The sequence below is a fragment of the Eublepharis macularius genome, chromosome 11 (assembly GCF_028583425.1).
Source record: "Eublepharis macularius isolate TG4126 chromosome 11, MPM_Emac_v1.0, whole genome shotgun sequence".
Classification (NCBI taxonomy): Eukaryota; Metazoa; Chordata; class Lepidosauria; order Squamata; family Eublepharidae; genus Eublepharis; species Eublepharis macularius.
The window spans coordinates 92,599,546-92,612,326 of NC_072800.1; the positions used below are offsets into that span (position 1 = coordinate 92,599,546).

General features: G+C 47.0%; 1 protein-coding gene across 1 annotated transcript in view; it reads left to right on the plus strand.

Annotated features, from left to right (window-relative positions):
- Positions 1–12,781, plus strand: part of PTH1R (parathyroid hormone 1 receptor) — a 164,021-nt gene that overhangs the window by 144,207 nt on the left and 7,033 nt on the right. The window contains exon 10 of the mRNA XM_054991873.1: positions 8,588–8,682. Within this exon, the coding sequence (XP_054847848.1) occupies positions 8,588–8,682 (95 nt within the window). The remainder of the gene's footprint in view (positions 1–8,587; positions 8,683–12,781) is intronic.

The following is a 12,781-nucleotide window of genomic DNA, read 5'->3' on the forward strand; positions in this document are numbered from 1 at the left end:
GTCTCACTGGAGGAAAATGCCACTTTTCACAGAAAAATTCCATAGGATCCAGCCCAGAGCCTCCATCTTCACAACTGCCATCAGAGATTTGAATCCCCCTTTTACCTATTATATGAGGGGAGGATGTCCACCTTTATCTACCTCCACTGTGAGCAGAATAGGACAGTGAGAGGCTGTCTCAGGACTCCAGAGGTCCCTTCTGGAGGGCAGCCCATTACAGTTAGTGACATAGAATGAGGGCTGTTGTTACGAAGTTTCTTTATGTCCTGCTGTGCCTTTTTTTCTGCTGATAAATCGAAGCTTTTTAAACTGCTGCCTTTTAATATTATTATTTGAAAGTTCGTTTTTTTATTGTTGTCGTTTATTTATAGTCTGGCTTTCTCGTTGAAATCCAAGAGGGTTAAATTCTGCAATAGAATGCAATATAATCAATAGCTAGGACAGTTCACAGAGCAAAAATACAACCTGATCAGCGGTATCAGAAGTGAGCTGTGGCTCACGAAAGCTCATACCCTACCACAAATTTAATGAATCTTATAGGTGATACTGGACTCTTGCTCTTTTCTACTGCGACATGATCAACAGTTTGGAAATTCAGTGAAAACAGATACAATAGGATATGGTAGCCACAAATTTGAAAAAAGGCAGAAAGCCGAACACATAGATTAAACTTTTGTGAATTTAAAGCATAAGCAATTAACATGACATTTTAGCAAAGGTAAACTACCCAGTAAAAACATATCTACATCAGCAGACAGTTCCCAATAGCCAAGTCTACCATCCCTATCCTGAATAATTCAGTCTGGCATAGTTTGTGGAAATCCAGGAAAGTGGGAGTTTTCCTAACCTCTTCAGACCATTCCATAAAGTGGGGGTTACCACAGAGAAAGCAGGTGTATGAGGACCTGTTGATTTATCCCGACTGTAGGGCGGTATCTCCAGAAGACCCTGTTCAGTTGACTGAAGCTGCCTTGATGGCACATAGGGAGAGAGGCAGTCCTGTACATATGAGGGACCAGGGCCATAAAGGGCCCTGCATGTGTCAATCATGACTAGACATGGGCACGAACAGAAAAAACCCCGAACATGGTGTTCATTGTTTGCTGCCATCCACGAACAACAAACAACGAGCATTGACGAATGAGACCTGTTCACGAACATGTTTGTTGTTCGTGGGGACCAGCAGGTTCTCCTCCAGCCATCAAGATCCCACTTCCACACCACTCCCAGAAACCCTACCTGAGCAGGCAGCAGGAAAGGTACCAGTAATAAATAATAGCTTGGCCCAAAGCCTGACAGCAGCCCTGGTACTTGAAGAGGTAGATCCCTATCCCACCACACGCAAAGAAAGTTCAAGCTCCAATGCACTCTCCCTGTCTCTCTCTCAAAATGCCAACAGCAACTGCCTCACTGTCTGCAAAACCAGAGCTGGGAGCCCCCCTCCCCCCTGCTCTTTGCTCCCTTGCAACAAATTTGGAGTTCCACACTTGAAAGGAAGACCTGCCTGTCAAGCTAAATTGGGCTTAGATTGGGGTTTCCAGGGCAACAGCAGGAGTTCAGACAATCCCTGCCTAAGTTGCCAACAGAATTGATTGCAGGTGCCAGACTGTCTGGCTTGACGAACAGCAACGAACTGAGGCTTGCAACGACCACCTGTTCGTTTAGAATGGGGCCTCATGAACAGCTTGTTCACAAACAGCTGATTGGGCTGTTTGTGGCTTTTTTAAGTTCTTCTTGCTGTTCATGCCTATCTCTAATCAAGACCCTGAACTGAACCAAGTAACTGATGGTTAGCCAATGGAGTGACTGCAGAACGGGAGTAAGATACATGCTCTGCCTTGCTCTTAAATCTAAACCAGTTGCAGCGTGTTGCACCAGCTGAAGTCTCTGAGCTGACTTTAAGTTGCCAGTTGCTGCTATCCTTATTGCTTTTATCAGTCATGATCTTTTCTTCATTAATAGTAAGTGCCGTCAAGTGACAGCCGGCAACACCTCATGGGGTTTTCAAGGCAAAGGCTGAGCAGAGGTGGTTTGCTATTGCTTTCCTCTGCATAGCAGCCCTGGTCGTCTTTGGTGGCCTCCCATCCAAGTACTGACCAGCACTCATCCTTCTTAACTTCCAATCTCTGCCTAGTCAGGGCTGTTCAGCCTGCTGCTCTTGGGAGGGGGGGCGGATATTTGTGGATGTTTTTCATTCCATAAACCGCCTCAAGAACCTTGTGGTTATGAGATGGTGTGTAGAGAATTTAAGTCAATAAAAGAAAGGATGAAAAATCATTAAAATCTTGCCCGTCTTGGAGGCCAGGCACACATGGTCTTTCGCAATGTTGAATTCTGATTTCTATAAATTCCCTTGCTGGTAGCTCAGGATTTTTTTTTTTTAAAAAACATGATCTCAGAGAAGCAAAGCATCAAGACCGCTCAATAATGCTTGGAAATGAGAGGGGGGGAGGGACATCAATTAAAAAAATGGCAGCGTGTGTGCGGTCAACTGCCAAGCAACACAAGCCTTGAAATGTATACTCCAATTATGGCAAGACAATGAGTTGGATGGAGATTTGACTGTGGAGAAAATTCACATGCCGTGGCAGGCTAGGGAGGTCAGTCCTCCTGAAGCTGTTCGTAAGCCCGACAGAAATGAGGTGCATTCCATGTTTAGTCCCTGGGGCTGCTTTGGTATTGCACGCTTAGCTGCTTTCTTAATTCCCTGACCAGCCTGTTGTCCTTTCCAATTGCACATTGTTGATTTTTCTCAAGCTGAGTTCTTGAGATGCACCAGAATTCTCGGTGAGGCTGCTGGCTTTGAACTTCCTTTCGCTGCATTCCAGGCTCTGGCTGGTGTTTTGGATGGCGAAAAGGGACTCCGTGTGCATTTAAACAGAGAAAACTGGGACAGAGATTTCTCTTGAGAAAGCAGCAAACTGAACTTGGATCTTTGGAATATATTGTGCAAATCAATACAATATGTGCTAATTGCAGTTTTCCTGTATTCTCAGGGGCACTTTTCTAGTTTGGGCTTTTGTAGAATTTGTAGGGAGCTGGAGTTGCATAACAGCTATCACTTCTTGGCCTTTTCACTGTGGTCAGTTGTGGTGTGTAAGATTTGGATCCAATAGACCACCTCCCTCTCTATGTCCCTCCATAGCAATTTTGCCCATCTGAACAGGGTCTCCTGCAGGTGCCACCCTGCACATGGGTGAAATCAACAGCAGCCTGTACATGGGCTTTCTCTGTGGTGGCCCCTACCCTGTGGAATGACCTGCCTGAGAAGGTCAAGAGACCCCCCCACTCTCCTGGCTTTCCACAAATGATGCAAAACTGAACTATTCAAAAATACTTTTTACTAAGATAGGAGAACTGTTTTGGAGGGAGGGGGTCTCAGATGCTTCACAAATGAGTTAGGGACCGTAGACTTCACGACGGTGTTGCCTTATATACTATCTATTGCTTTAAATATGTGCTCCGATGAACTACCTGTGCTTCATGTTGACTGTCAGTCCTAGAATTGCTTATGTTCCATTTCAGCATTTCTTCAACTCTGTATTGGATTCCTGCTAATGCTACGTCTTTGCAAACTTGTGTTTATTTACCCTATGGCATTGTTTATGGAAATGTCCTTCTTTTGATTGTGTAATCCGCCTTGAGTCTCAGTGAGTCTCAGTGAGAAAGGTGGACTATAAATAATAATAATAATAATAATAATAATAATAATAATAATAATAATAAACATTGCAATTCCTGGGGATGCCAGAGTCAAAGAAAAAGAACAAGAAAAAAATGATTAAATATAGAGATCTGGCAATAGAAAACACCTGACTATGGAAGAAGAATGCAACGGTAGTCCCCATTGTCATTGGGGCACTTGGAACCAGCTCAAAAAACTTTGCAACTCATACGGAAAAACTGCAGCTTTCTGACATAACACCTACAGAACTGCAAAAGATGGTGCTACTTGGGACAGCGTACATATTACTCCAATGTCTGGTTGATACTTAGGTCTCTGGTGGAAACTTGTATCAGCTTAGCAAGGCCAATCAATAATAAAATGTGACCTCTGCTTATTGTTGATTGTGTTTCAGATAATAATAATAATGATAATGATAATAATGATAATAATGAAGACCAACTAGACTTCTGGGATATGAACTTTCAAGAGTCAGAGCTCCCTTTGTCAGATAGTAGCAAAGGACTGAGTTTCAGATGTCCCTGGTTTAAACATCGTCTCTGGCATGAGCTCGCTTTATTTTATTTATTTGTTTATTTATTTATAGTCTGCCTTTCTCTCTAAGACTCAAGGTGGATTAAACATTGTAGGCCGATACAATGAACAAATGGAACATTCAGTAAACAATACAATAGAGTATTGTTTGCAGAATACTCTATTGACTGCAAAAATTAGAAAACAAGCAGAGATCCGAAACAGAGCTAAAACCGATGCTGGAACAAAACATAAACACATTAACATGACATATCACATGATGAGGAACTTGGCTGTTGGAGCATACTTACAGCAACAGACAGTACGCAGTAGTATAGTCTACAAGCCCTATCTCCTTTCCAGTGCCGCTCTCTGAACCATTTCCTTACAACACAGTCCTTTTCCCTGCATCCTGAATAATTGCATAGTTTGTGGAAAGCCAAGAAAGTGGGAGCTTTCCTGATCTCATCAGGCAGGTCTTTCCATAACATGGGAACCGCCACAGAAAATGGGGGGGGGGGTAGCTGTCGTCTTTGCCCACTTGCAGGATGGCACCAATAGAAGGCGTTGTTCAGATGAATGAAGCTGCCGTGGCAGAGCATAGGGAGAGAGGCAGTCCTGTAGATATGAAGAATCAGGGCCATGAAGGGCTTTGCGTGTGATAGCCAATACCTTGAACTGAGCCCAGTAACTGATGGGCAGCCAATGGAGTGGCTGCAGAATGGAAGTAATATGCATTCTCTGCCTAGCTCCTGCTAGTAGTCGAGCTGTGGCATCCTGCACCAACTGGAGTCTCCGAATTGACTTCAAGGGGAGTCCTATGTAGAACGCATTACAGTAGTCTACTCTGTATGTTACCATGGTCTGGATCCAGGTGGCCAGATCGGCCGTGTCCAATTTAGAAGAAATTTCCAGGCTAGCCTGAGTTGGGAGAAAAGCCTTTTTTTGCAGCTACGTTAACTTGCTTCCCTAGCAGCAGTGCTGGATCTTGCACAACCCCAAGGCTTTTGACCAAGTCTATAAGGGTTGACCGCAAGTGGGGAGCCAACGTTCTCTGCCTTTCCAACCAGCATCACTTCCCTCTCATCTGGGTCCAATTTCAGGGTTTCTTTTGCTTTCAAACATTTGACCACATCAGTCAGGCAGCGACGCGAGGTCTCTGCTGCATTATGCAGTGATTTTGATAGTAAGATATAGAGCTGGGTGTCATTTGTACATAGATGACAACCAATTCCATAGCAAGGAATGATTTCTCCTAAAGGCTTTACATAGTGGGGGGGGGGGTATGTGTCTAGGAGTTCAACCCCCTGGCCACCATTCCAAGCACTGATCACAGCCGCTCAGACTTCTATGAGCCCCCTGGGCTCATAGTCTCAAAAACAACCTATTGTTTTTGAGACTCACCAGTCTCCAGGCTCTTTCTCGGGGGGATCTTGCACACAATCAGTCAGACACTCACGACACAAGACTCAAATATATAGCTGTTTATTTAGCTTAGAAGAGTGTATGCAGGGTGCAGGAAACACTCTATTAAGGCACAAGCAAAAGTCAATAAAATAACAGACAGCCAGGGCCAGTGCCAGAGGTTCTGGTGCCCGAGGCAGCGCGTGCGCACGCTCTGCGCACACGTGCACACCACGGACTGCGTGATGACATCATCGCAGATGTCATCACGCACCGCAGGGGGGCTGGGCAACACCGCAGGGGGGCTGGGCAACTCGTGGAGCCCCGAGCACAGAAGCTTCAAGCTGCTGCTGGGGCGGCGCACGGAGGCTGCTCCGTGTGCCACCCCAGGAACAGCTCACGGCTTCTGCGACCAGCTGGGGTGGAGGAGCATTCAGCGGAGCCAGCTCCATGCTGCCACCGCCACGCACCCTAGCTAGGCGCACAAGCCGCGAGCCGCTGCTGGGGCGGTGCCCGGAGGCTGCACCCGGCTGGGGTGTGTGGTGGTGGCGGCGGCGGCAGCAGCACGGAGCTGGCTGGCTGCAGCAGTAGCTGCATCCCAGTCATGCCAGCTTCGCTGCGCATGCCTCCACCCCTGACACCCCCTCTGGCGCCCCTCCAAAGCCCATGCGCCCGAGGCCACTGCCTACCTGGCCTCCATGGGCGCGTCGGCCCTGCAGACAGCTTGTCTATTCTTTACTAGATCTAACTGACTAAAAACATAAGCTTGCTAACTTGCATTTCTCTGAAGAGGCTTGAGGCTCATACTCACATACAACGTCCATAAACCATGCCAGGCAGGTCTGGTCATTTCAGGCCTGGCATGGAGCAAAAGGCTCTCACCTGCTGATGGAATAAGGTAGCATAGAACAATCCAACGAAATCTCAGTGAGAGCGTGAAGCGTGGTTGTGAGAGCAGAGAGGAGCCGTCTTTTCTCTCATTGTCAGCCAATCAGAGGCACACTTGCAATCAGTGTTGCTAGCCTGAGAACGGAGAAGGAGTGCCCATGGAGCCAAGACTCCCTTGTCTCTCAAGGACACCTATCCTAGGGAACAGCTCACAGCTGCAATTATTTAACTGAGCTGCACACAGGGCCAGCGAGTCCATGGAGGCGGGTCTGGCAGCCGCCTCGAGCGCTGAGGCACCGGAGGGGGTGCCGGGGGCGGGGGGCATGCTGTGGAGCTGGCGGCGGCAGCACTGGCGGCCTAGCAGGAGGGCTGTGAAGCCACCCATGCACCGTCCCAGCCGCCTGCCACACCTGGCCCACAGCTGCTGCACTCTGCCGGGAGCACGGAGCAGTCTGAGTGGGCAGCCTCCCAGCCCTCCTGCTCAGTTTCCCCATGCTGCCACCGCCTGCGCACAGCTGTGGGCCAGGCGCACCAGGCAGCTGGGGCGGCGCAGGGCAACTGAGCGGGAGGGCTGGGAGGCCACCCGTGTGCCAGGCTGGGAGGCCACCCGTGCGCCATCCCAGCTGCCTGCCACACCAGTGGGGCTGGCTTGCAGCGGCATGCTGCGTGATGATGTCAGATGCAGTGATGTCATCATGCAGTCCGGGTGCACACACAGTTTGTGCACGTACACATGGGGGTGGCAACAGCCCTGAAACTGCCCCTGGCCTCAGGCACCAGAAACTCTGGCACCAGCCCTGGCTGCACATTCCACTCCCACAGTAACAAGCCAAACTGGGCCTGTAAGATCTTAGAATCCCGAACCAATATACTCAATTTGGCCTCAATGTGGCTCTGCTAGACAGTAGGATAACACTTTGTGGTACCCCGCAAGATAATCCCCACATTGAAGATAGCTGGTCACCAACAACAATCCTTTGAGTCCATTCCATGAAGAACGATTTAAACCAGTCCAAGTACATCCCCTGATACCCACTTCTGCCTCCAAATGCCTCAACAGGGTGGCACGGTCTACTGTATCAAAAGCTGCAGGTAGATCCGGAAGGAGCAACAAAGAAGCAAGGCCTTTGCCTGTATTTAGACACAGGCCATCAACTGAAGCCTCCAGAGCCTTCCCCATTCCTAACCTGGTATGAAACCAGAATGAAAAGGGTCCAAAGCATAAAAATAGTTCAGGCGGGTAGCAGTGTTAGTCTGCAGTAGAACAGCAGGATTTGCGCCCGGTGGCACCTTAGAGACCAACAAGATTTCCAGGGTGTGAGCTTTCGAGACTCAGCGCTCCCTTCTTCAGACATGAGTAGGACTGGAGATCCCTGAGCCTTTATATCCCAGCCAAAGGTGGATGGGATGTTACAAGGAAGAGCATCAGGATGTAAAGATACGATGCATAAGATTATCCAAGAAGTCCTGTAGTTGGTCTGCTACTGCTCTATCAATTACTTTGCCGAGAAAGGGCAAATAAGAGACTGGGCAATAAATGGCCAGATCATTTTTGTCTAGGGATGTTTTTTTTTAAAGTAGTTGGGAGGTTAACTGCCTCTTTGAGTGGCCAAGGGAAGGTGCCTTGAGTTAGTGAGTGATTTGTGATAAGCATCAAGGGTTCATTTAGGTGTTCTTTAAATTATTTTAGCTGCCAAGATGGGCAACAATACAGTGCAGAAGTACTAGCCTTCACAGATGCCAGGATTCTGTCAATATCCATCATGGCAACTGAGTCAAAATGGTCCATAAGCAGGCCAGATGGTGTATTAAATGTTTCTTCCACCTTACAAGTGGCATCCAGGTCAAAGCGTGTTTTTCCTATTTTATTAGCAACAAAAATTTTGCAAAAGCGTCACACAACTAATTGTCTGTTCTTGAGCCAGTAAAGGTTCAGATCTAGGATTGTACGGCCTTAGGTGATCTGCCCCCTTTGTATCTGCAGTGGGGCGGGGGGGGGGTGGACCTCCTTTGCAAGATTGTCGCTGAGTAATATTATTAGTCACAAGGGGGTTTAAAGAGATCTCTTTCTCCCATCCCCTTTTCCCTCTCTTCCAGGCAAACTTTATTCTTTTTATCAAAATTATCAGAGTTCTCGCAACGAAACTCCGAGAAACAAATGCTGGGAGATGTGATACAAGACAACAATACAGGTAAGTCAGTTGGGCCTCTTCTCCATTCTGCCAGGGGGTGCACTACTAGAAGGGGGAGTGTACATTTTTTCACAAACAGGGGAAGTTCCATACCAAATATCAAAAAGCACTTAGCCCTCTGTCTCACAGTATCCATTCAGCACCTGCAACCTATCTATGGTGCGAAGCTTTAAGAGTTTTTGATGTGTTGACGGTGAATCCTCCAGCAATGATTGGCTGAGCTGCCCTGATGTCAGAGAGGCAGAGTGGCTAAGGGCCTAACTACACGACAAACTATACACTGCAGCTCCTGTCAAGCAGATGTGCACTGGGAATTCCTGACTGAAATTTAGAGCCTCAGGGGCATGGGGAATATAACAACAATAACAATAACAGCAGCAACAACATTCGATTTATTGACTCTTCCAGACAACTCAATACCCACTCTGTGCAGTTTATAAAGTGTGTTATTATTATCCTCATGACAATCACCCTGTGAGGTGGGTGGGGCTGAGAGAGCTCTGAGAGAGCTGTGACTGATCCAAGGTACCCAGCTGACTTCAAGCGGAGGAGTAGGGAATCAAACCTGGCTCTCCAGATTAGAGCCCTGCCGCTCTTAGCCACTACACCAAACTGACTTGGCACCACAGAAGATGAGCTTAAGCCTTCCCCCATGGGCATTTTCCTGACCCAAACCAACCCCAAGAAGTCCCTGCTTTCCCCGCTGTGGATGCTTGCAAGTGATAGGCTACATATAAGTTATAAGTTTGCCTGGCAGAATTTTCCCTAATGTACACGTCTTGTCAAAGGATGGGGGCCCTCCCTAGTTGTACCGAGCATTTTTGTGCCTGGAAATTCCACGAGGAGGAGCAAGACCAATGGGCGCAGAGTGGATTTCACAAACTGTTTAGAACTAATCAACCAATTAAGCTTTCTAATCCATGTGCAATAGCACGTCCTTCACAGCTTTCTCTGCCCCCGGCAGGATGTCAATTCCTTAAGAAGAATTATTTTGTTAAAACAGGTGCCCCAACTTTCTTGAGTCCGTGGGCACTTTTGGAATTTGAACACCACCACAACACGGCTGCTAAGAAGAGCAGTCAATCACCGAATGGTTGCCATAGAGGCTTCGGCCAGTCATAAAATATTTTGAAGTTCCAAGCCAAGAGTCCTCTTCTGTTAGAGGCAGATAATTTCTAAATGGGCTTTTAGGGTGATGCCTCTTGGATTTCTCTCCAATGAAATGGAGAAAGGACAGGGCTGACTCTTGGTTTGGGGTATCAGGAAAAATATTGGTGGGCACCAGGTAATCTATCGGCACCACGTTGAGAATCACTGGTTTAAAGCATATGCACCCCTCAATCCTAGGACAATTCTCTCTCCATGCAGCTTCGACATAGGGCTGTCAAGCTTCCGGTGGGCGCAAGTGATTCCCACCCCCCACCCCCAAGTTCCCATTACCTGTCATGGTTCCAAGCAGCCAGGGTGGGAAGTTTAAAAACCTGGCAGAGTCACGAATATGACAATATGATTTAAGTTCTGGGGAAAACCCAGAAGTGACGGCAGGTAGTTCTAGGAATCACCAGAAACTCTATGGTTTTACCATAGAGTTTCTGGCAATCCCTAGAGCTACCTGCTGCCACTTCCAGGTTTTCCTCAGACCTGACATCATCACACTCATGACACTGATGCCCCCACCATGTCCTTACCCCTACCCCTACCCCTGGTTGCCAAGCTCAGTCTGTCAATTCTACTTCAACATAAATATTAAAGCAGTAGGTAAAAACAGTGTAACACAATCCATTAAAGACTCACACTACAAGCAGTTGACAGCTCAAAAATACGTTGTTTCTGTTTAGATGTTCCCATCTAGTTTTACCCATTCCAAGGTCCTTTCGGTGGGTCTGTGGTGTTACCAAGCACTACAAGTTTTATGTCCTGATGCCGTCAAGATTATATCCCCTGCTTATGCTCTAGGGTTGCTTTTTCAAAAAGTTAGGAGCACAGCAGTTTCAGAATTCAACACATCGATGCTCTGTTTGGCCTTAACTGCTTAGATGCGGTTGTGTTGGCAAGCAACCGTTCACATTTGTCAAATTGGCCTCGTTAGTTTAGGGAGAAAAAAGCTTGAAAATTTGGAAGGAAAACGTTTAATTTAAAGCAGCAGGAATGAGGCGGGTACGGGCTGGAACTGGCCTTGAGAAATGCCAAGGTTTGTTTTCCAACCTCATCAAGGCCTATCATTTACCTATTGATTTATTTCACGCCATCTGATGCTTGTTATTAATTATGGTTTGGATGCGCTCTGCTCTTCTGGCGATAATTTTCCAAGGCCTGACCCCAGGAACCCTCGCTTGCCGCCAGGGGGAAAGGCGCAAGGCCCACGGGCTGTGGGTGCCCCCTCAGTAAGTGCCTCCATGCCGTACCATAGCAACCTTTGGCAGGGAATCACCACTCCTCCCTTTCCCTCCCCCTTGTCAGCCTCATTTCCAGTCAGCGATGATTCCCTCAGGGAATGCCATTTTCTTAGTGGAACCAGATGTTCCCATCCAGTTTTACCCATTCCAAGGTCCTTTCAGCGGGTCTGTGGTGCTTAGAAGCGTCTGGTTGTTTGGTACTCTAAAGAGCTCCGACTGGCAAACTTGGGGTTGTTTCCCATGTCGTTGGTCCTGGGTAGCGGTTCACACCATCTGAAAGGCTCAGGGCCAGGAGCCCAAACAACCCCTCTCCTTTCCCAAGCCAACAAAAAATAAAATATCCTCAAATTCTCTGGAATTTCCCTACACTTTTCCAACTTAACTAGGAGTGCCGAAGCCCAGCACAGCTAGGAAGGCCTTAACCCTTATATGCTTTTGTTTTGTTTTTGATGGTTCCATCTGCTATGGCTCAAGATGTCTTACATAACCAACAAAAGTTACCAAGTTAAAATATTAAAATCAATAAAACAAGAGCCCTGTTCACAAGTTTATTCATGATGTTTTTATTGTTTTCAATTATATGTTGTAAATTGTTGGTTGTTACACCGCCCTGAGCCCGTCTGACGGGGAGGGTGGTGTAGAAATGTAATGTAATAAATAAATAAGAAATAAATGATAAGTTACAGCGCATGTACGTACAATCCACATACAGTGTACACTTGATTTTTCTTTATGCATGCATTGAGTAATTTTCATGTTCATTCAACGCATGTACAGCTGAACATGTCATTGAAACTCTGCATTTATCCAAATACAGGTTCTTGGTTTCATTTGTAAAGTAATGTATAATGGCTCCTTACAAACAGATATATTTGTGTACCTGCAGGATGTACATGTGTTCAGTGTAACATGTGAACAGGGCTTGGATTTTCCACTGTGGGCAAGACAATCCAGGAGGCAAACATAGTCCTACTTTTACACAACATCCAATGATGTGTGGATGCAGTCTCGGTTGTAACTAGACCCTTGAATTGTTCACAGAATAGACGGAGGGAATGAAATGGATTTTGGAGCGCTAGTATAAGTGTCCCTGTGTCCTATCCCTCTATCCCTCTAAGAAGGCATTCTGATATGCAGGGGTCATTTCATAGAAAAATAGCTGGAGGAACTCATTAGCATAATTCACTGGCATATGACACACCCTTTGCCCTCACCTAGCCTGGAGTTTTGGACCCAATCCTGGCAATTCAGGGCCAAAATTGGACCCAAAATGGCAAAAGGGGGCTGGAAATGGCCGAAAGGGGCCCAAAATGGTCAGGATTGGGCCGCTGCTGAGTGGGGAGTAATCCACCACCTGTCCGAGGCCCTATCCAGGCTGTTTCAGCCCCAATCCAGGCTGAAACAGGCCCAAAATGGCCGAGAGTCAGGTGGGCAGGGCCACCTGACGTGACCTCTTTGGGGAACTGCCAGCGCATTCCCCCTCGAAATGAGCCCTGCCGATATGACAGTCTCATGCGCTAGGAAAGAGTCCAGTAGGACCTTTAAGATTAACCAACTTTATTGTAGCATAAGCTTTCAAGAACCACAGCTCTCTTCACCAGATTCCATCTGACGAAGAGAGCTGTGGTTCTTGAAAGCTTATGCTACAATAAAGTTAGTCTTAAAGGTGCTACTGGACTCTTTACTATTTTGCAACTACAGAC